General features: G+C 44.6%; 2 protein-coding genes across 2 annotated transcripts in view; both read right to left on the bottom strand.

The window, feature by feature from the left end:
* Window positions 1-316: 316 nt before the first annotated feature.
* LOC139665625 (uncharacterized) lies at window positions 317-10495 on the bottom strand (the record flags this gene model as incomplete). Its single annotated transcript, XM_071544707.1, has 13 exons — window positions 10474-10495; window positions 10178-10389; window positions 9970-10073; window positions 9757-9875; window positions 9499-9666; window positions 9061-9260; window positions 4892-5004; window positions 4176-4282; window positions 3859-4029; window positions 2520-2725; window positions 2324-2424; window positions 2067-2185; window positions 317-472 (listed from the first exon to the last, which is right to left on the bottom strand). Coding segments are annotated over exons 1-13 (1779 nt in total), but the record flags the coding sequence as incomplete, so codon positions are not given.
* Window positions 10496-10931: 436 nt separating this feature from the next.
* Window positions 10932-26567, bottom strand: part of LOC139665621 (uncharacterized) — a 57402-nt gene continuing 41766 nt past the window's right edge. The window contains exons 146-198 of the mRNA XM_071544702.1: window positions 26166-26193; window positions 25982-26066; window positions 25704-25850; window positions 25408-25619; window positions 25200-25303; window positions 24987-25105; window positions 24729-24896; window positions 24291-24490; window positions 24081-24193; window positions 23833-23939; window positions 23521-23697; window positions 23001-23209; window positions 22803-22897; window positions 22353-22380; window positions 22169-22253; window positions 21891-22037; window positions 21595-21806; window positions 21387-21490; window positions 21174-21292; window positions 20916-21083; window positions 20478-20677; window positions 20268-20380; window positions 20020-20126; window positions 19708-19884; window positions 19188-19396; window positions 18990-19084; window positions 18540-18567; window positions 18356-18440; window positions 18078-18224; window positions 17782-17993; window positions 17585-17688; window positions 17372-17490; window positions 17114-17281; window positions 16676-16875; window positions 16466-16578; window positions 16218-16324; window positions 15906-16082; window positions 15386-15594; window positions 15188-15282; window positions 14738-14765; window positions 14554-14638; window positions 14276-14422; window positions 13980-14191; window positions 13783-13886; window positions 13570-13688; window positions 13312-13479; window positions 12874-13073; window positions 12664-12776; window positions 12416-12522; window positions 12104-12280; window positions 11584-11792; window positions 11386-11480; window positions 10932-10963 (exon numbers count right to left, since the gene is read on the bottom strand). Of these exons, the coding sequence (XP_071400803.1) occupies window positions 10932-10963; window positions 11386-11480; window positions 11584-11792; window positions 12104-12280; window positions 12416-12522; window positions 12664-12776; window positions 12874-13073; window positions 13312-13479; window positions 13570-13688; window positions 13783-13886; window positions 13980-14191; window positions 14276-14422; window positions 14554-14638; window positions 14738-14765; window positions 15188-15282; window positions 15386-15594; window positions 15906-16082; window positions 16218-16324; window positions 16466-16578; window positions 16676-16875; window positions 17114-17281; window positions 17372-17490; window positions 17585-17688; window positions 17782-17993; window positions 18078-18224; window positions 18356-18440; window positions 18540-18567; window positions 18990-19084; window positions 19188-19396; window positions 19708-19884; window positions 20020-20126; window positions 20268-20380; window positions 20478-20677; window positions 20916-21083; window positions 21174-21292; window positions 21387-21490; window positions 21595-21806; window positions 21891-22037; window positions 22169-22253; window positions 22353-22380; window positions 22803-22897; window positions 23001-23209; window positions 23521-23697; window positions 23833-23939; window positions 24081-24193; window positions 24291-24490; window positions 24729-24896; window positions 24987-25105; window positions 25200-25303; window positions 25408-25619; window positions 25704-25850; window positions 25982-26066; window positions 26166-26193 (7088 nt within the window). The remainder of the gene's footprint in view (window positions 10964-11385; window positions 11481-11583; window positions 11793-12103; window positions 12281-12415; window positions 12523-12663; window positions 12777-12873; window positions 13074-13311; window positions 13480-13569; window positions 13689-13782; window positions 13887-13979; window positions 14192-14275; window positions 14423-14553; window positions 14639-14737; window positions 14766-15187; window positions 15283-15385; window positions 15595-15905; window positions 16083-16217; window positions 16325-16465; window positions 16579-16675; window positions 16876-17113; window positions 17282-17371; window positions 17491-17584; window positions 17689-17781; window positions 17994-18077; window positions 18225-18355; window positions 18441-18539; window positions 18568-18989; window positions 19085-19187; window positions 19397-19707; window positions 19885-20019; window positions 20127-20267; window positions 20381-20477; window positions 20678-20915; window positions 21084-21173; window positions 21293-21386; window positions 21491-21594; window positions 21807-21890; window positions 22038-22168; window positions 22254-22352; window positions 22381-22802; window positions 22898-23000; window positions 23210-23520; window positions 23698-23832; window positions 23940-24080; window positions 24194-24290; window positions 24491-24728; window positions 24897-24986; window positions 25106-25199; window positions 25304-25407; window positions 25620-25703; window positions 25851-25981; window positions 26067-26165; window positions 26194-26567) is intronic.

Below are 26567 nucleotides of genomic sequence, written 5' to 3' on the forward strand. Positions count from 1 at the left end.
CTTAACAGGTAAGTTGACCAACAAGACAGTCTCTGAAAAATTTGGTGTATTCCTTTTACAAATTTTAGAAAATGCAACAAAAGTTTTTATGTTGGGATTAAGAATAATTATTTGTTCTAATTTCATGATTTTCAGGAGGATTTAATTTTTTTTGAAACAAGTAACAAGTAATGAGTCATATATAACTTTTTGTGAGAAACAAGCCCAACACTGTTCCTGATTAAAGCCTCTTGTTGGCTTTATCGAGGGTGGGAGTGCAACCAGTACTATGAGTATCACTGGGCAAAAGAAAGGTGATAGACAAGTAGATGTGTACCTCAATGGCGGGTGAGACTATGTCAAAGAACGATCCAAAGTCAACGGGGCTGATGGCTGTCATGATCTTTGTCACGTCTTGCATCCCCTTCAGCTGTGAGGGGATCGTTGACAGCTGGGCCAGCTGAACCTGAGTGAGGAGGTCTGCAACCTCCACCTGAGGGTGACAACAGCATTTCAGTCAGGAATCACTCACATTGGAAGTGTAACCAATTATTGCATACAATGGTATGCATAGGTTAAGCATAGAAAAATGCTCCTGCGCTACACAGTCCGCTAATTAGCCAACTTATACCCATTAGTGACTGGGCTTGTTAGTGGTGGTGTTCAGGATTCTCCCTGCACACACTTATACATTCACATAACAACTACCATGTAAACAACATAGACCTGCATGGCAATTGGACACTAATGTGATGATGTGTTTGAATTTCCTGCAAGTTTCATATTTTATTCTGTAACGCAATTCCCAAATGCTACAGTATGTGTGTGTGTCTGTGTGTGTGTGTGTGTGTGTGTTTGTATCTGCTATTATATAGTAATTAATGTGCAGAAATGGAAGTTAGTGTCACTAATTGTAGTTTGCTATTGTTGAGTGTGCCAATTTCACTGTTCCTCACTCAAATCTCACTGTCTTGAGTTAGTTTGTGAGCCTGCTGTCTTTTCAGCTCATTCGGGCCTCCCCGGGCCCAGAAATGTGTGGCGCTGCCAATTTCACTGTTCCTCACTCAAATCTCACTGTTCTCACTGTCTTGAGTTAGTTTGTGAGCCAGCTGTCTTTTCAGCTCATTCGGGCCTCCCCGGGCCCAGAAATGTGAGCCAGCAGCCATTTCAGCTCATTCGGGCCTTTAAACATTGTTATTACTGTTAGATTTAGTATTGCTATGCTCTATTTGCAGAACCATAAATGTCACATCCTTTATATCCATCCATCCATCTCTCTGCCATTGTCTGCTGTGTGGGGCAATAAAGTTCCCTGGTGTGTTAACTTCCTTTGATATTGCCTTAGTCACTCCCTCTGATTGGAAGCTAGGTGTCACTAGATACAAACTTTGGCCAGTGCAGTTAGAGGTTCTCCCTCACAGGTGGTATATTGTATTTTGGCCTCAGGCCTGAACACTCAGACTCATCATACAATAAGGGAGCCCATCCGCAGTCCAGGAAGGCCAGCAGCTTTGCAGTTAGATATTTTCCCACCATTTCAAACACAATCTCAACAAGAGTGAGCTTTTCTTTTTCCAAGGCAAATCTGCAAAACCTCTCCATTACCATGGACAACATCATGAAAACTCCTGCCTAGGTGACCAAGAACCTTAGTCTGATTCTAGATAACCAACTGTAATGCAAGGGCCACATTACACACACAACCCAATCTGGCAGGTTTTCACTCTACAACATCTGTCAAATCAAGACTCTTCCTTACTAGCGTCTCTGCCCAGCTCTTTACTCAAGCTTTTATCATCTTCAAGCTTACAATGTAATTTTGTAATGATACCAGAATCAAAAGAGCTGTAGTAAACAACTGTAAATCCTTACTTAACAATGGTTTTATGATTGTATGACAAATGGAAGTGAAACATGATTCTGAAAAATGAAACTCAAAATTTCTTGCCTATTTTGCCTGAGCTATATTACAAAATGTGGTCAAGAAGATGCCAGAATTTGTGTTGCAATGCTGATTCTTGGTCAGAGAGAATATAGTATATGTACAATGAGGCAAATGACTGAATATCACCAAATTCATAACTCACTCCGTTGAAGTTGTTCTTCAGGGTCACAAAGTCTATGAAGGAGGCACGGATACGGAATTGGCCAAAGTTCTTTCTGAGCCAGTCTCTGTCGTCATTCACAGACTCAACACAGGAGAAACCTGAGAATCAAAAACGTATTGAATCTTCCAAATAAAACATGCCCTGCATCCAACATACCAATATGGATCTATGCACATTCACATTCACACACACAGTTACATACATAAGATATATGTATATGTCATCATCCAAGTTACCTGTGGATGTTTGGTCCCCCAAATAATTCCTGGTGAATGCAAAAACCTCTCGGGTCTGCCTCTCAGAGAGATCAGTGAAAACATTGTCGCACCCCTTGACGCTGTTAGGAAAACAAAACATCCTCCATTCACATTATTCTTATCCACAAAGAATTCAGATCAGTATGACATGGAGAAAAACGGAGTTGCCACTCACATTTCTTGATAGGAGCCACAGCTGATATCTCTTGGGATAATCTCAAATGTTCCTGCTTGAATGCTGGGGAGGAACAGAGGTAGGTAGACCTGGAACCACAGCCTGAATCCCTCAACATCTAGGGTGGATAGTTGTGGGGCAAGCGCCGTGAGTGTCAGATTAAAGATGGTGTCTCGCACGCCTGGGTCAATGCTTGTCAACTTTTGCTGTAAAAAAAAAAAGAGCATTCTGTGAGAGGGTGTGTAACAACGCATTATGTAATAACACTGCATTATGTAATAACTCTACAAAACGTAATAAATTTTCACTTCATTATGTAATAACACCCGCATTTTGTAATAACCTGCTGCATTTTGTAATACACAGCTTGAATGCAGTATGTAATAAATTTCCCCGCATTTTGTAATAAATTATTACATATTGCGGTGGTTATTACAAAATGCGAGAGTTGCACTTTTTTTATGATGAAAATGTAATAATACAGTGCATTATATAATATATTATGTAATAATGCATTATGTAATAACCATCTATGGTTCTTTCTATCGTGGCTACTTGATAAGTCGTTTTTGCAAGTTAAAACTGAACTGTTTGTATATTAGAAATCCACTGCAGATCAGTGTGTTGTTAGGCTTTATGCTGTGATTGTTTTTCACTTAATTACTTAAATTCTACGAACCCTCAAGTACAGTTTCTATTAAGCTAAGGAATACAGTGACACTTAATGTAGTTTTGACCAATGAAAGATACTAATCTACTGAACTAATAGTATCTTTTTAAAATGAATTTTGAGTCAGTATGATTCATGCTAGAATGCATAAAATAAACATTGTTGTTATAATGTTATAACGATTTTTATGAATGAAGACATCCATTTTGGTTGGTTATTACATAATGCACTGTATTATTACATTTTCATCAAAAAAAAGTGCAACTCCCTCCTATTTTGTTATAACCACCGCAATATGTAATAATTTATTACAAAATACGGGGAAATTTATTACATATCGGGTTCAGGCTGTATATTACAAAATGCGGCAGATTATTACAAAATGCGGGTGTTATTACATAATGAAGTGAAAGTCTATTACATTTTGTCGAGTTATTACATAATGCGGTGTTATTACATAATGCGGTGTTATTACATAATGTGTTGTTACAGGGTGCCTTTGGTTTTATAAACGAAAGGAATGCATACAGTATAGCTTTTAAGTTTGGGGGACAGATTTTGGTGAAAGAACACAACAGCATAATGCTATATGTCCAAACCTCTTGTAATCTTGCTCAAGGGAAGGAAAAAACAGTAAGTAATATGATTAATGTGATTAACAATACCCACCTCTGCAGCACCACTAACAAATTTGTCAAAGAAAGAGCCAAGCTCTTCCACATCTGAGGGCTCAACGAGTTGTGTGAACACGAGCCTCACAAGAGTTTCATTTGACAAGTTGTTTGGTTCGAGAATCAACTCAGCTTTCTGGTTTGGTGAAAGAGAGTCTAGTACTGTCACCTAAGAGAGGGAATTAGAACAAAAAGCAATTTTAACATTTTCATTCTTCTAAAATCTTTCACATATTCATTTCTTTTGGATATCAACACCAAAATAAAAATGTATCACTACAACAACTACTGTAATAGATTTAACAAAAGCTTTACCCCAGTGATGTTAAAAAATGTTAGATCCGTGTATGTTGTGTGCACAGAGAATGGACCCAAGTTGGCCGCAATCCACTCGGCATCACTGTCAATCCCGCCCCTACAGGCTGAGAGAAGAAGGTTATAAGATTAATAAGACTTACTTCCAAATGAAAGTAAAAAATTGTTTGTGAAATTATACACTGAAATTATATTGTTGTTTTCATATCACACTGAAGACACGCGCAGAGCATCTTTCCTAAAAGTGTAATACCAATACAATTAAGTATTCATATGTGTTAATCCTGAGGTCTAGGGCAGTTTAGTCAATATTTGTGAACATGGACAACTGTCTGCCACACTCTGAGTCCATGGGAACTATTCAATCTTGTGACGTAATGAAGACGTACAATCTGTAGCTCCTCCAAAGACAATGAATGGGAGACTGCTTTTGTGGACCCACAGAATGCTAGTTTGTGTTTTTATGCCCACATAAGGTTTATTTGGTAACACTTTACTTTACAATGGCCTTATTCCAGTGATTCCTTGATTACATCACAGGTTTTGTCTGCCTGGTCTTTGGCCATAGGAGAATTATTCTTGGTCATAATTATTTAGGGGACTGTCCCAGACCACATGAACACTTATGAATTCTTAAACTGAGTAGTACTCCCCATGAAGGTTATGCGTTTTCAGACATAGTCTCAGTTGGAGTTTTTATCATTTCTGTACGCTACCTGGTGTGTTAATTTGAGTCGCAGATTCCCTCAAATATGCCAGTAGCACTTGGGCCATTTCCTCTCTTCTGGCTGGTGTCATTCTGTTGAACGTGTTGGATAATCCATCGACCCTGGAATTATGAATGTGATAGTGGCATCAAATTTGTATTCATGTCATCACAGCACAGAGAGCTAACATCAATTTCAAATTTTGCTTTCTATCAAATTTGAACTACATTGCTTAAATGCTGCCCAAATCAAGAAAGCTAGGTTAGATCACCTAATTAAGCTTTCATGTAAATATTCATGTTGGTGCTTGTAGAGTAATAGTTATCTGTCTGTTAGTCAAACTCTGTATCATGGGTATTCATGAATACAATTAAAGGTTAATCATGAATCCAAATATCATGCTGTGTCATGTAGCTTTCACTATGGCAATGGAGGTAATCATTATGGCATTAAAGTGGGTGGAAGGTGGCAAAAGGCTGCAGGGGAGGGCTGTACCCACCTACCTCACCTATATAGCTATATAGATATATAAGATACCTATATCAAAGTTAGAGAAGAGAGAGTCAAAGGTAGAGTCCCAGGGTATCCAAGCAGTCTAGGTTTATATGGGAAATGGATCTTGGAATTATTTATATCTAGCCTAACAGAGAGGTTCAAAGGTACAAAGGCAGGCCTGCTAAAGGCAGGCAGAGATGCAAAAACGGCAAATGGCCGTAAATTTGGAAAAACAGCTCACAATCCCACAGGAAATAGTGAGCAGTACCTCAAGCCCAGACTTCTTGAGGCAGAGCAGATTGTACATTTTGTGGATCTTACAGTGCCATGGGAGGATGCAGTGGATGAGGCACATAAAAGGAAAATGCTTAGGCATATTAAGTTGGCAGCATATGTGGAGCAGTGGGTTTGGAAACCTAAGCTATGTCCTGTGGTTGGACGCTGAGGGTTTGTAGCAAAGTCCACTACTAACACTACTACATGAACAAAGCATTCATGGGCGGAGCTTAAAGTAGACAGTGAAGGCTATGTCTGAGACAGCAATGGAAGCCAGTGAGCTAGGGAGCTGTGGCTGAGGAAAAAGCATACTGACTGGGGCACAAAGTCGCTAAAGTTAAGTACCTTTAAGTGTGACAGTGTAGGAACCATTTGTCTGACTAGCATGCTTGCTGGTGCACTGTTTGTTAGTAGTATGTTTGATAATTTCTTTGAATTTTGTCATGTTGGATTCTATGTGGGATGCTAGCATGCGTTGTTTGTCGTATGCTAGCTAATTGTTTGCAGTATGATTGCTTTGGCTGAAAAGAACAGTTAATCAGTTAAACAGAACATGAATAAGGCATACAAAAGTCTGGAAATCTATTTTATGACTAAGACAGGATCATATACCATATAATAGTATAGCTTTGGCAGCTGGAGTGAGCAGCCATTGTTCTTGTGCGCTCTGATCGCAGGAGTCTGTTTAGCTTACTGTCCTGAAGGGTGCCATTCTTCCGACGGCCCATTATCCCGAAACGACAATAGTCCAAAAACTCCATGCCTAGCTCCATCCACAACCGTGGCTTCTGACAGCCTTGACCGTAAGCTTGCTCTAACCCTAACCTCAGTGATCCCATGCCTCAACCCAACCACCTCCGGGATAACGGGCTGTCGGACGAATGGGCTTTCGGTGCAATGGGTGGACATTTTTTGGACTATTGGGGTTTTGTAATAATGGGCCGTCGGAACAATGGGCAGTCCCCGTCCTGAAGATCAAGAAGAAATCGGCAGGCAGCAGAATGTTTTGCCACTGAGCTTCCTATCTGTGGAATCAACTTCCTCTTGCAATTAGGGATGCTAATTCTTTAGAATTCTTCAAATCCAAACTCAACACCTATATATTTTCACTATCATACAAGCCTAGTCTGGGGCTGACACTGTCTCTTTTCTTACTTTAGCAGAGAAGAGAGACCACATTCATTTAGGAACTGGCTGTTGGAAACCCAGTCGAGGGCTGCCTCTCTGTCTGCATCATCAAACACTGACTGTCTGCTGTCTCTATGAGTATGTAAGTGGCTGAATATGTCTGCTACAAGTGTGTGGGTCATGATTAGTATGGCGAGTGTGTGTGTGTGGCCTGCTTTTTGTCTTTCCTCTCCTTCAGGGATCTTGCCTGGTAGTGGATGCGGGCGCTGGCCCTAGCTGACTGAAGTCCTGTCTTTCTGCCTCATAATGTTTCTCTTTGTCTTATTTGCCTTCTTCATGTCTTATTGTCATTATCCATGTTATTGCCCATTTGATTGTTTTGTCTCGTCACCTATTAAACGCTCAGCCAAAGGTTTCCTACATTTTTTTTCCTAATAAAGCTTTCTTGGGAGTTTTTCCTCATCTTCACTGACTGTCTAAGGTTGGTGGTCCTGGTTAGATTAGGCTAGGCTAGGCTATTAGGCTTGTAATGTGTTTTCAACGTGCTAAATTTCGTTTCATTGTAATTTACTTTGTTTGCATACTGTATTGCATCATTTTGTTTTGTGATTGATTGTTGATTAGTTAGATCTTGGTACGCTTGTTCTTTGTAAAGTCCTTTGGGACATGTGATGAAGGGCTATATAAATAAACTTGACTTGATTTAGCTCTTGCTATAGTGGTTTGCTGATACCATTCAGTTTCTGAACTGCTGAGTGGGCTGTTTTAAGCCAGGAGAGTCAGCCATTTCATTTGCTTATTCTTGTTGGACCTATATGTGAATGTTGGGAATGTTGGGAACTAGGGATAATCATAAGTGTAGGTACAGGGTAGCATAGGTGACTATAGCAGTACTTGGTGTTAAGCGGGTGTGGAGGAGGATGGTTTTGGGATGACAGAACTCACTGTTGATCCTTCTGGAGGTGACATGGGCTTAATTCCCACTTCATAATCCCAGTGACACACCCGCACTCAACCCTGTCACATTTATACTACATGGCTAATGAATGGTTCTGCCTGTCTGATGGCACTATGATGGCGTAGCCTGATGGAGACATGTTACTCTCTATTTGACCGCATCTTCAATTTAATGAATTACAGATTTAGATTGCCTAGAATGTCTGCAGTAGTTTAGTGCAATGTTAACAATTTGAATATATTAGTTTTACCTGGTGGTATAATAGTGAACAAATGGGAATAATATGGACTAGTTGACTGTTTTGTGGAGATTTACTCAATTTGTAATGTGTTCATCTAATCTGCAACTTGGAGTATGAAAGCGCAGCCAATTCCTTATTGTCAAAATGTACTGATATCATTAGACCCTCATTTATCTCAGTATCTCAGTGCAATAAAAGACCTCAAGTCTATTTCAAACTGGATCTACATTATATCTACTGCCATTAATCTTTCCTGAATAATATGGCTGAAGTATGGTACATGGAATTAATTTTCCACTGTGTGCCCAGATAGTCGAGTGGTTAAGGCTGCCACCTCTGGAGCCACACCTATGCTCCATGCTCCAAATTGAATTCCTTGAATCTTTCTCACCTATGTCTCCCCTACCCTGTCTCTCTCTCTGCTTTCCAATTATCTAAATGAATAAAATATAATAAAGGTGAGAGTTGTGTGCACTTCGAGCTCCAAAATTTAAGGATAATTAAGCAATTACCTTCAGCCCTATCCCTGCATGCAGGCGCATCTTTGGTGTTACAACAACGTACTACTACTACTACCACACTAGTAGAAAGTAATTTGTCAGTCAACTGTATGAAATAAAAAAAATAAAAAATCACCCCTTTCGATTCCTCACAAAATCAAAATAAATTTGGAAGCCATTACTGGAAAAACAGAAACATATAATATATAAACTATTTTTTGTGAAAAAAAAAAGAGAGTATTTGCAAGCCTAATGGTAACTATATTTTATTTCAGGAAAAAAAAAATGTAACAACAAAGAATAAAATTGTTTGAAATACTTTCGAAGAGCTGAAGAAAACAAACCTGAAAACCAATCGTTGGTGTTTTTATAAACGTGTAGATAAGGAGCCAAAAGCAATACAAAACTGAACTCGAGAACATCTTTACAATGTATTGACAGTGTTAACCTTTACAACCTCCTCTAAAAGCTAAGAAAGGGTGTGCAGGCAAGTTGATGAAAGGGCTGGAGAAAAGTATAAAATTTTGCTTGAAAACGCAACCACATTTCGTCAATTTGCAGTATGCTTGTCAATACTCACATGACATGGTAGTTTGTGCAGTTGATGTTTGAGGTTGCGCTCCTGAGCATCACTGGACTGAAACTTGGGAGGACAGGAATCAGTATTACATGGAACCAAGCAAACCAGTCTTGTCTTTCAAAGCCCGGGAAATGGGGACTGATGATGGTGAAGGTCCGATTCATTACAAGATCTCTCACAACGGGCTGGATATCAGGGACCTGCAAAAGCACGACATGAGAGGATTTGAACTCGACACAATCGATACCTTTCCAGTAGACCAACTCTTTCCTAGCAGCCTATTAAAAATGCTAATAGGATGAAAAGTAACATTTAAGCTGCTTCGAGTCCCCCACAATTGATGGAGAGACATGTACATAGATATCTGAGTACACGGCTGACTATGCTCAGTTCAAAACCCAGGATTTTCCTTTTTCCCAAAGTGGAGGAGTGGCCCACCTCTCCATTTGCTGTCAGTTGCCTCAGGAACTCATCCACATTTTCCAGAGCGTTACCCTGCTCCAGTCGCACAAACACAACTTCGATCAGGTCTGTGTCATTCAAGGCCCCTGAGCTCAGTGTCAGCTGTGCCACCTGGGTAGGGGTAAGCAGTGACAACGCATCTGCCTACAAAAGGAAACAAAGACAGTAAGCACAAAACCGTAGGTGGACCTTTCAATGAGGGCCACTAATACTACAATCACACCAGCCACTTACACTGGAGAAGTTTGGATTGAGGGTTTGCAAATCCTGCAGGGTTGCAAAACCAGAGAAGTTGCCAAAGTTTGTCTGTAGCCACTCCCTGCTACCACTGATGTTTGAGACACAGCCAGGATCTGAAATGAAGACACAAGCAAAGACGTTGGCAGGATATCACCGCCACATGGTATCAAGAGTTTACGGAGTTGAGCCCCGAGTCTCTGGTTTTACCTGATGAGTCATTCCTTGCGAGGAATGGATAGATGAAGTGAGTGAAGACTGCTCGCTGTGTTTCTCTGTCCATGGATGCCATTTGGCTGCTGAGAGCCTGGATGCTGAAATGTGAAAGATGACCCTTGAGATCTAATCTATTTGACAACTGCAGGCTCCTCTGCCATCTTTTTTCCACAGTGGCGCAAGGTATCACGTCGTTACTTACACAATTCGGTAGGTCTGGCAGCTGAAGTTCCTGGAGCTGAGACAGACCAGGAAGTTGCGGGATGGAGCAGCCAAGAATGGACGAAGTTTCCCCTGGAACCACTTGCTGACAAAGCTCTGATTCTGCAGTTGTGCCTGGCTGAAGTTGGCGATTTTCACCTCTCCGAGTGCCTCAAGGGCATGTGACAGGGATGGGCCACTCTTGTTGGGGGCCTGGAATGGCAGAGACCATTTTGGTATGACATAAAATTCACACAGGAAGACAACAGCTCTCTGAGATTATGGGATTGGGTTTACCATGGTGGAATGTTCCAGAAGAGCCCGGTCTAGCACAGAAGCTGCTCTTTGGAAGAAAAGCTTCCAGACCTCTACCGGATATGTCCTTTGGCTCCCCAGAGAGCATTTCATCACTGTGACCACATTGCTGGGTGTGAGACGGGCAGCCTTGGAAAAACAAAATGATACGGGGGGAAAAAAGTGAGGTTTCTGTGTGTCTAAGGCAAATCAACTCAAGATACCGGAGTAGGAGCCAAATGGTTCACGGACACTCTCAACGTAGACGAAACAAAGCTTACCGAGGAACAGGCGTGCTCAGTGATGGTAAAATTGCACAGGGCTCCAGAGGCATTGCCGGAAGACAGGAACTGTTCAAGTCGTGAGCTGAAGGAAACATTAACAAGAAAGCTGTTGTTGTCTCTGTTGGATGGCTCAAAGCGCCTTTGCCTATCCCAACTCTGAACAAAAAAGTGATGCGCCTACCTGTCGACTCCACCACAGACACGGTACTCTGCCAAAAGACAAAAAGAAATGAATGTTTCAGACGTTGTAGCTTAAGTTTGAGAATTGTTGGACCAATTTCAGACGTCTCCATTTTCTTTTGACTTACCATCAACCGCTGTTTCTTTGCACTGGAGAAAGGCAAAACACAACTGTAAGTCTCGTGACAAATTAGACAAGGTTACGCAAACTTATCGCAGCCCCCTTAACAACTTTGCCATGCCTAACTTGTGTCTCCTGCATTGTGATTGATAAGTGCGCCATCCAACAAAAAACACCCATAACAGTCAACTTACCAAGAAAGATCCTGGCCTTGGGCAGCCTGTTTGAGAGAAAATTAAATTGAAACCATGGCGTTAATAGAGCTATTTTTAGAGTAGTGGATACTGGCTTTCCAGAACAAATGTGTCAAGAGTGCAGTTTGCCACGTACGTCTGAATGTCTCCTTTAGTGACTCGATGCTTGATCTCACACCCTGTGAGAGATGCGGTGGCAGGGATTCCAAACTTTGCTGAAGACCAGTGAATCTGAGGGAAGACAACACATGTTATTGCGGTCTGTCTGGAGTGGCAGTTCTGTTATGCAGCCTCGCCGTGTGCGTCTGTGGACTTCAAAATTATCATCTCTTACATGGCATTGTAGGATCTACAGCTGATGTTACTGGGGATCACAACCAAACTGCCAGGACGGAAGCTGGCCATCACAACAACCAGATTGACCTGGAACCACCGCCGGAAGTCTCTTGGCTCAAAGTCGTCGAATTCAGGAGCAAGAGCTGTCAAGGTCAGGTTCAGGATGGTGTCTCTTACGGCTGGATTTTGGATGATGGTGATGTTTCTCTGTAAACGAAATGATTTGTGGTTTACTTCAGAAGGGCATGCTACCTTTATGGTGATCATGGCAGAAATGAGTTTAAGCTTGGTGGCACATCTTTGTGCTTCGGAGCATCAGCAGTAGGAATCAACACATCCCAGGGATCAAGTCATTCCAGGAGAATATTGGAAATTCATCATTACAGGTCGGCCCAATTTGGGCCCCCTAAGAGGCTTATTCCAAATGTCCTTCAGCCCCGGGGGAAGCTTTACATGGCCTTTATATCAACCCAGTTGATGGGAAAACATGACCAGCAATCCCACAGTTAAGCATTCACCTGCATAGCGAGCCCTGCAAAAGTCTCGAAAAACTGATCGAGCTGCTCTTCATCAGGGGACTCTGTCAAGCTGCTGAACACATCCCTCACAATGGTCTCATTGTCCAAAGCGCTACTGTCTGGATCCAGGATCAGCTCAGCTTTCTGATTTGGTGAGAGGGAGTCCAAAACTGCCACCTGATGACAAGAACAAATTATGAATCATTTTTTCTCTTTCACAATGGTAAATCTACACCTACGAGCAGACGTGAAAAGGTTACGGACATTGCGCTGTGCTTGAAAGGAAGACTGTGAGCATAACGTATGATTTACCCCAGAGATGTTGAAGAATGTCAGGTCAGAGTAGGTTGCGTGTTCGGAAAACGGCCCCAGGTTGGTTTCGATCCATTCTTCGTCACTGCGGATTCCCTGCCTGCAAGCTAAGACATATAAATGGACATTAGCATGTCTACAAAGTAGCAAGCATTTTAAGCAATTTAAGCTTACTTTGCCATGGTCTGAAGTCAATGGGCAAGCCCAAATAAGCAGCTGTGTGGCACAGTCTACTCTGTCAGCCATACCTGGTGTGTTGATGACGTCGGCAGATCTCCTCAGGAAGTCCAGCAGAACTTCCGCGATCCCTCGTTGCCTGCGCAACGGTGTCGCAGGGGAAGCCTCGGCCAACCCTCTCACACTGCAAATGGTGAATAGACACACTCATGAGCGGTTCCTCAATCACATTTTGTACACCTGAGCCATGCAATGTCGTCCGTCTGTGCGATGCAACTCACACGACATGGTAGTTTGTGCAGTTGATGTTTGAGGTTGCGCTCTTGAGCATCACTGGATTGAAACTTGGGAGGACAGGAATCAGTATTACTCGGAACCAAGCAAACCAGTCTTGTCTTTCAAAGCCCGGGAAATGGGGACTGATGATGGTGAAGGTCCGATTCATTACAAGATCTCTCACAACGGGCTGGATATCAGGGACCTGCAAAAGCACGACATGAGAGGATTTGAACTCGACACAATCGATACCTTTCCAGTAGACCAACTCTTTCCTAGCAGCCTATTAAAAATGCTAATAGGATGAAAAGTAACATTTAACCTGCTTCGAGTCCCCCACAATTGATGGAGAGACATGTACATAGATATCTGAGTACACGGCTGACTATGCTCAGTTCAAAACCCAGGATTTTCCTTTTTCCCAAAGTGGAGGAGTGGCCCACCTCTCCATTTGCTGTCAGTTGCCTCAGGAACTCATCCACATTTTCCAGAGCGTTACCCTGCTCCAGTCGCACAAACACAACTTCGATCAGGTCTGTGTCATTCAAGGCCCCTGAGCTCAGTGTCAGCTGTGCCACCTGGGTAGGGGTAAGCAGTGACAACGCATCTGCCTACAAAAGGAAACAAAGACAGTAAGCACAAAACCGTAGGTGGACCTTTCAATGAGGGCCACTAATACTACAATCACACCAGCCACTTACACTGGAGAAGTTTGGATTGAGGGTTTGCAAATCCTGCAGGGTTGCAAAACCAGAGAAGTTGCCAAAGTTTGTCTGTAGCCACTCCCTGCTACCACTGATGTTTGAGACACAGCCAGGATCTGAAATGAAGACACAAGCAAAGACGTTGGCAGGATATCACCGCCACATGGTATCAAGAGTTTACGGAGTTGAGCCCCGAGTCTCTGGTTTTACCTGATGAGTCATTCCTTGCGAGGAATGGATAGATGAAGTGAGTGAAGACTGCTCGCTGTGTTTCTCTGTCCATGGATGCCATTTGGCTGCTGAGAGCCTGGATGCTGAAATGTGAAAGATGACCCTTGAGATCTAATCTATTTGACAACTGCAGGCTCCTCTGCCATCTTTTTTCCACAGTGGCGCAAGGTACTTACACAATTCGGTAGGTCTGGCAGCTGAAGTTCCTGGAGCTGAGACAGACCAGGAAGTTGCGGGATGGAGCAGCCAAGAATGGACGAAGTTTCCCCTGGAACCACTTGCTGACAAAGCTCTGATTCTGCAGTTGTGCCTGGCTGAAGTTGGCGATTTTCACCTCTCCGAGTGCCTCAAGGGCATGTGACAGGGATGGGCCACTCTTGTTGGGGGCCTGGAATGGCAGAGACCATTTTGGTATGACATAAAATTCACACAGGAAGACAACAGCTCTCTGAGATTATGGGATTGGGTTTACCATGGTGGAATGTTCCAGAAGAGCCCGGTCTAGCAAAGAAGCTGCTCTTTGGAAGAAAAGCTTCCAGACCTCTACAGGATATGTCCTTTGGCTCCCCAGAGAGCATTTCATCACTGTGACCACATTGCTGGGTGTGAGACGGGCAGCCTTGGAAAAACAAAATGATACGGGGGGAAAAAAGTGAGGTTTCTGTGTGTCTAAGGCAAATCAACTCAAGATACCGGAGTAGGAGCCAAATGGTTCACGGACACTCTCAACGTAGACGAAACAAAGCTTACCGAGGAACAGGCGTGCTCAGTGATGGTAAAATTGCACAGGGCTCCAGAGGCATTGCCGGAAGACAGGAACTGTTCAAGTCGTGAGCTGAAGGAAACATTAACAAGAAAGCTGTTGTTGTCTCTGTTGGATGGCTCAAAGCGCCTTTGCCTATCCCAACTCTGAACAAAAAAGTGATGCGCCTACCTGTCGACTCCACCACAGACACGGTACTCTGCCAAAAGACAAAAAGAAATGAATGTTTCAGACGTTGTAGCTTAAGTTTGAGAATTGTTGGACCAATTTCAGACGTCTCCATTTTCTTTTGACTTACCATCAACCGCTGTTTCTTTGCACTGGAGAAAGGCAAAACACAACTGTAAGTCTCGTGACAAATTAGACAAGGTTACGCAAACCTATCGCAGCCCCCTTAACAACTTTGCCATGCCTAACTTGTGTCTCCTGCATTGTGATTGATAAGTGCGCCATCCAACAAAAAACACCCATAACAGTCAACTTACCAAGAAAGATCCTGGCCTTGGGCAGCCTGTTTGAGAGAAAATTAAATTGAAACCATGGCGTTAATAGAGCTATTTTTAGAGTAGTGGATACTGGCTTTCCAGAACAAATGTGTCAAGAGTGCAGTTTGCCACGTACGTCTGAATGTCTCCGTTAGTGACTCGATGCTTGATCTCACACCCTGTGAGAGATGCGGTGGCAGGGATTCCAAACTTTGCTGAAGACCAGTGAATCTGAGGGAAGACAACACATGTTATTGCGGTCTGTCTGGAGTGGCAGTTCTGTTATGCAGCCTCGCCGTGTGCGTCTGTGGACTTCAAAATTATCATCTCTTACATGGCATTGTAGGATCTACAGCTGATGTTACTGGGGATCACAACCAAACTGCCAGGACGGAAGCTGGCCATCACAACAACCAGATTGACCTGGAACCACCGCCGGAAGTCTCTTGGCTCAAAGTCGTCGAATTCAGGAGCAAGAGCTGTCAAGGTCAGGTTCAGGATGGTGTCTCTTACGGCTGGATTTTGGATGATGGTGATGTTTCTCTGTAAACGAAATGATTTGTGGTTTACTTCAGAAGGGCATGCTACCTTTATGGTGATCATGGCAGAAATGAGTTTAAGCTTGGTGGCACATCTTTGTGCTTCGGAGCATCAGCAGTAGGAATCAACACATCCCAGGGATCAAGTCATTCCAGGAGAATATTGGAAATTCATCATTACAGGTCGGCCCAATTTGGGCCCCCTAAGAGGCTTATTCCAAATGTCCTTCAGCCCCGGGGGAAGCTTTACATGGCCTTTATATCAACCCAGTTGATGGGAAAACATGACCAGCAATCCCACAGTTAAGCATTCACCTGCATAGCGAGCCCTGCAAAAGTCTCGAAAAACTGATCGAGCTGCTCTTCATCAGGGGACTCTGTCAAGCTGCTGAACACATCCCTCACAATGGTCTCATTGTCCAAAGCGCTACTGTCTGGATCCAGGATCAGCTCAGCTTTCTGATTTGGTGAGAGGGAGTCCAAAACTGCCACCTGATGACAAGAACAAAGTATGAATCATTTTTTCTCTTTCACAATGGTAAATCTACACCTACGAGCAGACGTGAAAAGGTTACGGACATTGCGCTGTGCTTGAAAGGAAGACTGTGAGCATAACGTATGATTTACCCCAGAGATGTTGAAGAATGTCAGGTCAGAGTAGGTTGCGTGTTCGGAAAACGGCCCCAGGTTGGTTTCGATCCATTCTTCGTCACTGCGGATTCCCTGCCTGCAAGCTAAGACATATAAATGGACATTAGCATGTCTACAAAGTAGCAAGCATTTTAAGCAATTTAAGCTTACTTTGCCATGGTCTGAAGTCAATGGGCAAGCCCAAATAAGCAGCTGTGTGGCACAGTCTACTCTGTCAGCCATACCTGGTGTGTTGATGACGTCGGCAGATCTCCTCAGGAAGTCCAGCAGAACTTCCGCGATCCCTCGTTGCCTGCGCAACGGTGTCGCAGGGGAAGCCTCGGCCAACCCTCTCACACTGCAAATGGTGAATAGACACACTCATGAGCGGTTCCTCAATCACATTTTGTACACCTGAGCCATGCAATGTCGTCCGTCTGTGCGATGCAACTCACACGACATGGTAGTTTGTGCAGTTGATGTTTGAGGTTGCGCTCTTGAGCATCACTGGATTGAAACTTGGGAGGACAGGAATCAGTATTACTCGGAACCAAGCAAACCAGTCTTGTCTTTCAAAGCCCGGGAAATGGGGACTGATGATGGTGAAGGTCCGATTCATTACAAGATCTCTCACAACGGGCTGGATATCAGGGACCTGCAAAAGCACGACATGAGAGGATTTGAACTCGACACAATCGATACCTTTCCAGTAGACCAACTCTTTCCTAGCAGCCTATTAAAAATGCTAATAGGATGAAAAGTAACATTTAACCTGCTTCGAGTCCCCCACAATTGATGGAGAGACATGTACATAGATATCTGAGTACACGGCTGACTATGCTCAGTTCAAAACCCAGGATTTTCCTTTTTCCCAAAGTGGAGGAGTGGCCCACCTCTCCATTTGCTGTCAGTTGCCTCAGGAACTCATCCACATTTTCCAGAGCGTTACCCTGCTCCAGTCGCACAAACACAACTTCGATCAGGTCTGTGTCATTCAAGGCCCCTGAGCTCAGTGTCAGCTGTGCCACCTGGGTAGGGGTAAGCAGTGACAACGCATCTGCCTACAAAAGGAAACAAAGACAGTAAGCACAAAACCGTAGGTGGACCTTTCAATGAGGGCCACTAATACTACAATCACACCAGCCACTTACACTGGAGAAGTTTGGATTGAGGGTTTGCAAATCCTGCAGGGTTGCAAAACCAGAGAAGTTGCCAAAGTTTGTCTGTAGCCACTCCCTGCTACCACTGATGTTTGAGACACAGCCAGGATCTGAAATGAAGACACAAGCAAAGACGTTGGCAGGATATCACCGCCACATGGTATCAAGAGTTTACGGAGTTGAGCCCCGAGTCTCTGGTTTTACCTGATGAGTCATTCCTTGCGAGGAATGGATAGATGAAGTGAGTGAAGACTGCTCGCTGTGTTTCTCTGTCCATGGATGCCATTTGGCTGCTGAGAGCCTGGATGCTGAAATGTGAAAGATGACCCTTGAGATCTAATCTATTTGACAACTGCAGGCTCCTCTGCCATCTTTTTTCCACAGTGGCGCAAGGTACTTACACAATTCGGTAGGTCTGGCAGCTGAAGTTCCTGGAGCTGAGACAGACCAGGAAGTTGCGGGATGGAGCAGCCAAGAATGGACGAAGTTTCCCCTGGAACCACTTGCTGACAAAGCTCTGATTCTGCAGTTGTGCCTGGCTGAAGTTGGCGATTTTCACCTCTCCGAGTGCCTCAAGGGCATGTGACAGGGATGGGCCACTCTTGTTGGGGGCCTGGAATGGCAGAGACCATTTTGGTATGACATAAAATTCACACAGGAAGACAACAGCTCTCTGAGATTATGGGATTGGGTTTACCATGGTGGAATGTTCCAGAAGAGCCCGGTCTAGCAAAGAAGCTGCTCTTTGGAAGAAAAGCTTCCAGACCTCTACCGGATATGTCCTTTGGCTCCCCAGAGAGCATTTCATCACTGTGACCACATTGCTGGGTGTGAGACGGGCAGCCTTGGAAAAACAAAATGATACGGGGGGAAAAAAGTGAGGTTTCTGTGTGTCTAAGGCAAATCAACTCAAGATACCGGAGTAGGAGCCAAATGGTTCACGGACACTCTCAACGTAGACGAAACAAAGCTTACCGAGGAACAGGCGTGCTCAGTGATGGTAAAATTGCACAGGGCTCCAGAGGCATTGCCGGAAGACAGGAACTGTTCAAGTCGTGAGCTGAAGGAAACATTAACAAGAAAGCTGTTGTTGTCTCTGTTGGATGGCTCAAAGCGCCTTTGCCTATCCCAACTCTGAACAAAAAAGTGATGCGCCTACCTGTCGACTCCACCACAGACACGGTACTCTGCCAAAAGACAAAAAGAAATGAATGTTTCAGACGTTGTAGCTTAAGTTTGAGAATTGTTGGACCAATTTCAGACGTCTCCATTTTCTTTTGACTTACCATCAACCGCTGTTTCTTTGCACTGGAGAAAGGCAAAACACAACTGTAAGTCTCGTGACAAATTAGACAAGGTTACGCAAACCTATCGCAGCCCCCTTAACAACTTTGCCATGCCTAACTTGTGTCTCCTGCATTGTGATTGATAAGTGCGCCATCCAACAAAAAACACCCATAACAGTCAACTTACCAAGAAAGATCCTGGCCTTGGGCAGCCTGTTTGAGAGAAAATTAAATTGAAACCATGGCGTTAATAGAGCTATTTTTAGAGTAGTGGATACTGGCTTTCCAGAACAAATGTGTCAAGAGTGCAGTTTGCCACGTACGTCTGAATGTCTCCGTTAGTGACTCGATGCTTGATCTCACACCCTGTGAGAGATGCGGTGGCAGGGATTCCAAACTTTGCTGAAGACCAGTGAATCTGAGGGAAGACAACACATGTTATTGCGGTCTGTCTGGAGTGGCAGTTCTGTTATGCAGCCTCGCCGTGTGCGTCTGTGGACTTCAAAATTATCATCTCTTACATGGCATTGTAGGATCTACAGCTGATGTTACTGGGGATCACAACCAAACTGCCAGGACGGAAGCTGGCCATCACAACAACCAGATTGACCTGGAACCACCGCCGGAAGTCTCTTGGCTCAAAGTCGTCGAATTCAGGAGCAAGAGCTGTCAAGGTCAGGTTCAGGATGGTGTCTCTTACGGCTGGATTTTGGATGATGGTGATGTTTCTCTGTAAACGAAATGATTTGTGGTTTACTTCAGAAGGGCATGCTACCTTTATGGTGATCATGGCAGAAATGAGTTTAAGCTTGGTGGCACATCTTTGTGCTTCGGAGCATCAGCAGTAGGAATCAACACATCCCAGGGATCAAGTCATTCCAGGAGAATATTGGAAATTCATCATTACAGGTCGGCCCAATTTGGGCCCCCTAAGAGGCTTATTCCAAATGTCCTTCAGCCCCGGGGGAAGCTTTACATGGCCTTTATATCAACCCAGTTGATGGGAAAACATGACCAGCAATCCCACAGTTAAGCATTCACCTGCATAGCGAGCCCTGCAAAAGTCTCGAAAAACTGATCGAGCTGCTCTTCATCAGGGGACTCTGTCAAGCTGCTGAACACATCCCTCACAATGGTCTCATTGTCCAAAGCGCTACTGTCTGGATCCAGGATCAGCTCAGCTTTCTGATTTGGTGAGAGGGAGTCCAAAACTGCCACCTGATGACAAGAACAAAGTATGAATCATTTTTTCTCTTTCACAATGGTAAATCTACACCTACGAGCAGACGTGAAAAGGTTACGGACATTGCGCTGTGCTTGAAAGGAAGACTGTGAGCATAACGTATGATTTACCCCAGAGATGTTGAAGAATGTCAGGTCAGAGTAGGTTGCGTGTTCGGAAAACGGCCCCAGGTTGGTTTCGATCCATTCTTCGTCACTGCGGATTCCCTGCCTGCAAGCTAAGACATATAAATGGACATTAGCATGTCTACAAAGTAGCAAGCATTTTAAGCAATTTAAGCATACTTTGCCATGGTCTGAAGTCAATGGGCAAGCCCAAATAAGCAGCTGTGTGGCACAGTCTACTCTGTCAGCCATACCTGGTGTGTTGATGACGTCGGCAGATCTCCTCAGGAAGTCCAGCAGAACTTCCGCGATCCCTCGTTGCCTGCGCAACGGTGTCGCAGGGGAAGCCTCGGCCAACCCTCTCACACTGCAAATGGTGAATAGACACACTCATGAGCGGTTCCTCAATCACATTTTGTACACCTGAGCCATGCAATGTCGTCCGTCTGTGCGATGCAACTCACACGACATGGTAGTTTGTGCAGTTGATGTTTGAGGTTGCGCTCTTGAGCATCACTGGATTGAAACTTGGGAGGACAGGAATCAGTATTACTCGGAACCAAGCAAACCAGTCTTGTCTTTCAAAGCCCGGGAAATGGGGACTGATGATGGTGAAGGTCCGATTCATTACAAGATCTCTCACAACGGGCTGGATATCAGGGACCTGCAAAAGCACGACATGAGAGGATTTGAACTCGACACAATCGATACCTTTCCAGTAGACCAACTCTTTCCTAGCAGCCTATTAAAAATGCTAATAGGATGAAAAGTAACATTTAACCTGCTTCGAGTCCCCCACAATTGATGGAGAGACATGTACATAGATATCTGAGTACACGGCTGACTATGCTCAGTTCAAAACCCAGGATTTTCCTTTTTCCCAAAGTGGAGGAGTGGCCCACCTCTCCATTTGCTGTCAGTTGCCTCAGGAACTCATCCACATTTTCCAGAGCGTTACCCTGCTCCAGTCGCACAAACACAACTTCGATCAGGTCTGTGTCATTCAAGGCCCCTGAGCTCAGTGTCAGCTGTGCCACCTGGGTAGGGGTAAGCAGTGACAACGCATCTGCCTACAAAAGGAAACAAAGACAGTAAGCACAAAACCGTAGGTGGACCTTTCAATGAGGGCCACTAATACTACAATCACACCAGCCACTTACACTGGAGAAGTTTGGATTGAGGGTTTGCAAATCCTGCAGGGTTGCAAAACCAGAGAAGTTGCCAAAGTTTGTCTGTAGCCACTCCCTGCTACCACTGATGTTTGAGACACAGCCAGGATCTGAAATGAAGACACAAGCAAAGACGTTGGCAGGATATCACCGCCACATGGTATCAAGAGTTTACGGAGTTGAGCCCCGAGTCTCTGGTTTTACCTGATGAGTCATTCCTTGCGAGGAATGGATAGATGAAGTGAGTGAAGACTGCTCGCTGTGTTTCTCTGTCCATGGATGCCATTTGGCTGCTGAGAGCCTGGATGCTGAAATGTGAAAGATGACCCTTGAGATCTAATCTATTTGACAACTGCAGGCACCTCTGCCATCTTTTTTCCACAGTGGCGCAAGGTATCACGTCGTTACTTACACAATTCGGTAGGTCTGGCAGCTGAAGTTCCTGGAGCTGAGACAGACCAGGAAGTTGCGGGATGGAGCAGCCAAGAATGGACGAAGTTTCCCCTGGAACCACTTGCTGACAAAGCTCTGATTCTGCAGTTGTGCCTGGCTGAAGTTGGCGATTTTCACCTCTCCGAGTGCCTCAAGGGCATGTGACAGGGATGGGCCACTCTTGTTGGGGGCCTGGAATGGCAGAGACCATTTTGGTATGACATAAAATTCACACAGGAAGACAACAGCTCTCTGAGATTATGGGATTGGGTTTACCATGGTGGAATGTTCCAGAAGAGCCCGGTCTAGCACAGAAGCTGCTCTTTGGAAGAAAAGCTTCCAGACCTCTACCGGATATGTCCTTTGGCTCCCCAGAGAGCATTTCATCACTGTGACCACATTGCTGGGTGTGAGACGGGCAGCCTTGGAAAAACAAAATGATACGGGGGGAAAAAAGTGAGGTTTCTGTGTGTCTAAGGCAAATCAACTCAAGATACCGGAGTAGGAGCCAAATGGTTCACGGACACTCTCAACGTAGACGAAACAAAGCTTACCGAGGAACAGGCGTGCTCAGTGATGGTAAAATTGCACAGGGCTCCAGAGGCATTGCCGGAAGACAGGAACTGTTCAAGTCGTGAGCTGAAGGAAACATTAACAAGAAAGCTGTTGTTGTCTCTGTTGGATGGCTCAAAGCGCCTTTGCCTATCCCAACTCTGAACAAAAAAGTGATGCACCTACCTGTCGACTCCACCACAGACACGGTACTCTGCCAAAAGACAAAAAGAAATGAATGTTTCAGACGTTGTAGCTTAAGTTTGAGAATTGTTGGACCAATTTCAGACGTCTCCATTTTCTTTTGACTTACCATCAACCGCTGTTTCTTTGCACTGGAGAAAGGCAAAACACAACTGTAAGTCTCGTGACAAATTAGACAAGGTTACGCAAACTTATCGCAGCCCCCTTAACAACTTTGCCATGCCTAACTTGTGTCTCCTGCATTGTGATTGATAAGTGCGCCATCCAACAAAAAACACCCATAACAGTCAACTTACCAAGAAAGATCCTGGCCTTGGGCAGCCTGTTTGAGAGAAAATTAAATTGAAACCATGGCGTTAATAGAGCTATTTTTAGAGTAGTGGATACTGGCTTTCCAGAACAAATGTGTCAAGAGTGCAGTTTGCCACGTACGTCTGAATGTCTCCGTTAGTGACTCGATGCTTGATCTCACACCCTGTGAGAGATGCGGTGGCAGGGATTCCAAACTTTGCTGAAGACCAGTGAATCTGAGGGAAGACAACACATGTTATTGCGGTCTGTCTGGAGTGGCAGTTCTGTTATGCAGCCTCGCCGTGTGCGTCTGTGGACTTCAAAATTATCATCTCTTACATGGCATTGTAGGATCTACAGCTGATGTTACTGGGGATCACAACCAAACTGCCAGGACGGAAGCTGGCCATCACAACAACCAGATTGACCTGGAACCACCGCCGGAAGTCTCTTGGCTCAAAGTCGTCGAATTCAGGAGCAAGAGCTGTCAAGGTCAGGTTCAGGATGGTGTCTCTTACGGCTGGATTTTGGATGATGGTGATGTTTCTCTGTAAACGAAATGATTTGTGGTTTACTTCAGAAGGGCATGCTACCTTTATGGTGATCATGGCAGAAATGAGTTTAAGCTTGGTGGCACATCTTTGTGCTTCGGAGCATCAGCAGTAGGAATCAACACATCCCAGGGATCAAGTCATTCCAGGAGAATATTGGAAATTCATCATTACAGGTCGGCCCAATTTGGGCCCCCTAAGAGGCTTATTCCAAATGTCCTTCAGCCCCGGGGGAAGCTTTACATGGCCTTTATATCAACCCAGTTGATGGGAAAACATGACCAGCAATCCCACAGTTAAGCATTCACCTGCATAGCGAGCCCTGCAAAAGTCTCGAAAAACTGATCGAGCTGCTCTTCATCAGGGGACTCTGTCAAGCTGCTGAACACATCCCTCACAATGGTCTCATTGTCCAAAGCGCTACTGTCTGGATCCAGGATCAGCTCAGCTTTCTGATTTGGTGAGAGGGAGTCCAAAACTGCCACCTGATGACAAGAACAAAGTATGAATCATTTTTTCTCTTTCACAATGGTAAATCTACACCTACGAGCAGACGTGAAAAGGTTACGGACATTGCGCTGTGCTTGAAAGGAAGACTGTGAGCATAACGTATGATTTACCCCAGAGATGTTGAAGAATGTCAGGTCAGAGTAGGTTGCGTGTTCGGAAAACGGCCCCAGGTTGGTTTCGATCCATTCTTCGTCACTGCGGATTCCCTGCCTGCAAGCTAAGACATATAAATGGACATTAGCATGTCTACAAAGTAGCAAGCATTTTAAGCAATTTAAGCTTACTTTGCCATGGTCTGAAGTCAATGGGCAAGCCCAAATAAGCAGCTGTGTGGCACAGTCTACTCTGTCAGCCATACCTGGTGTGTTGATGACGTCGGCAGATCTCCTCAGGAAGTCCAGCAGAACTTCCGCGATCCCTCGTTGCCTGCGCAACGGTGTCGCAGGGGAAGCCTCGGCCAACCCTCTCACACTGCAAATGGTGAATAGACACACTCATGAGCGGTTCCTCAATCACATTTTGTACACCTGAGCCATGCAATGTCGTCCGTCTGTGCGATGCAACTCACACGACATGGTAGTTTGTGCAGTTGATGTTTGAGGTTGCGCTCTTGAGCATCACTGGATTGAAACTTGGGAGGACAGGAATCAGTATTACTCGGAACCAAGCAAACCAGTCTTGTCTTTCAAAGCCCGGGAAATGGGGACTGATGATGGTGAAGGTCCGATTCATTACAAGATCTCTCACAACGGGCTGGATATCAGGGACCTGCAAAAGCATGACATGAGAGGATTTGAACTCGACACAATCGATACCTTTCCAGTAGACCAACTCTTTCCTAGCAGCCTATTAAAAATGCTAATAGGATGAAAAGTAACATTTAACCTGCTTCGAGTCCCCCACAATTGATGGAGAGACATGTACATAGATATCTGAGTACACGGCTGACTATGCTCAGTTCAAAACCCAGGATTTTCCTTTTTCCCAAAGTGGAGGAGTGGCCCACCTCTCCATTTGCTGTCAGTTGCCTCAGGAACTCATCCACATTTTCCAGAGCGTTACCCTGCTCCAGTCGCACAAACACAACTTCGATCAGGTCTGTGTCATTCAAGGCCCCTGAGCTCAGTGTCAGCTGTGCCACCTGGGTAGGGGTAAGCAGTGACAACGCATCTGCCTACAAAAGGAAACAAAGACAGTAAGCACAAAACCGTAGGTGGACCTTTCAATGAGGGCCACTAATACTACAATCACACCAGCCACTTACACTGGAGAAGTTTGGATTGAGGGTTTGCAAATCCTGCAGGGTTGCAAAACCAGAGAAGTTGCCAAAGTTTGTCTGTAGCCACTCCCTGCTACCACTGATGTTTGAGACACAGCCAGGATCTGAAATGAAGACACAAGCAAAGACGTTGGCAGGATATCACCGCCACATGGTATCAAGAGTTTACGGAGTTGAGCCCCGAGTCTCTGGTTTTACCTGATGAGTCATTCCTTGCGAGGAATGGATAGATGAAGTGAGTGAAGACTGCTCGCTGTGTTTCTCTGTCCATGGATGCCATTTGGCTGCTGAGAGCCTGGATGCTGAAATGTGAAAGATGACCCTTGAGATCTAATCTATTTGACAACTGCAGGCTCCTCTGCCATCTTTTTTCCACAGTGGCGCAAGGTATCACGTCGTTACTTACACAATTCGGTAGGTCTGGCAGCTGAAGTTCCTGGAGCTGAGACAGACCAGGAAGTTGCGGGATGGAGCAGCCAAGAATGGACGAAGTTTCCCCTGGAACCACTTGCTGACAAAGCTCTGATTCTGCAGTTGTGCCTGGCTGAAGTTGGCGATTTTCACCTCTCCGAGTGCCTCAAGGGCATGTGACAGGGATGGGCCACTCTTGTTGGGGGCCTGGAATGGCAGAGACCATTTTGGTATGACATAAAATTCACACAGGAAGACAACAGCTCTCTGAGATTATGGGATTGGGTTTACCATGGTGGAATGTTCCAGAAGAGCCCGGTCTAGCACAGAAGCTGCTCTTTGGAAGAAAAGCTTCCAGACCTCTACCGGATATGTCCTTTGGCTCCCCAGAGAGCATTTCATCACTGTGACCACATTGCTGGGTGTGAGACGGGCAGCCTTGGAAAAACAAAATGATACGGGGGGAAAAAAGTGAGGTTTCTGTGTGTCTAAGGCAAATCAACTCAAGATACCGGAGTAGGAGCCAAATGGTTCACGGACACTCTCAACGTAGACGAAACAAAGCTTACCGAGGAACAGGCGTGCTCAGTGATGGTAAAATTGCACAGGGCTCCAGAGGCATTGCCGGAAGACAGGAACTGTTCAAGTCGTGAGCTGAAGGAAACATTAACAAGAAAGCTGTTGTTGTCTCTGTTGGATGGCTCAAAGCGCCTTTGCCTATCCCAACTCTGAACAAAAAAGTGATGCGCCTACCTGTCGACTCCACCACAGACACGGTACTCTGCCAAAAGACAAAAAGAAATGAATGTTTCAGACGTTGTAGCTTAAGTTTGAGAATTGTTGGACCAATTTCAGACGTCTCCATTTTCTTTTGACTTACCATCAACCGCTGTTTCTTTGCACTGGAGAAAGGCAAAACACAACTGTAAGTCTCGTGACAAATTAGACAAGGTTACGCAAACTTATCGCAGCCCCCTTAACAACTTTGCCATGCCTAACTTGTGTCTCCTGCATTGTGATTGATAAGTGCGCCATCCAACAAAAAACACCCATAACAGTCAACTTACCAAGAAAGATCCTGGCCTTGGGCAGCCTGTTTGAGAGAAAATTAAATTGAAACCATGGCGTTAATAGAGCTATTTTTAGAGTAGTGGA

Source organism: Centroberyx affinis, unplaced genomic scaffold, assembly GCF_046629955.1.
Source record: "Centroberyx affinis isolate AG114_WGS23_722 - 3 ecotype Tasmania unplaced genomic scaffold, CSIRO-AGI_Caff_v1 ptg004638l_1, whole genome shotgun sequence".
NCBI lineage: Eukaryota > Metazoa > Chordata > Actinopteri > Beryciformes > Berycidae > Centroberyx > Centroberyx affinis.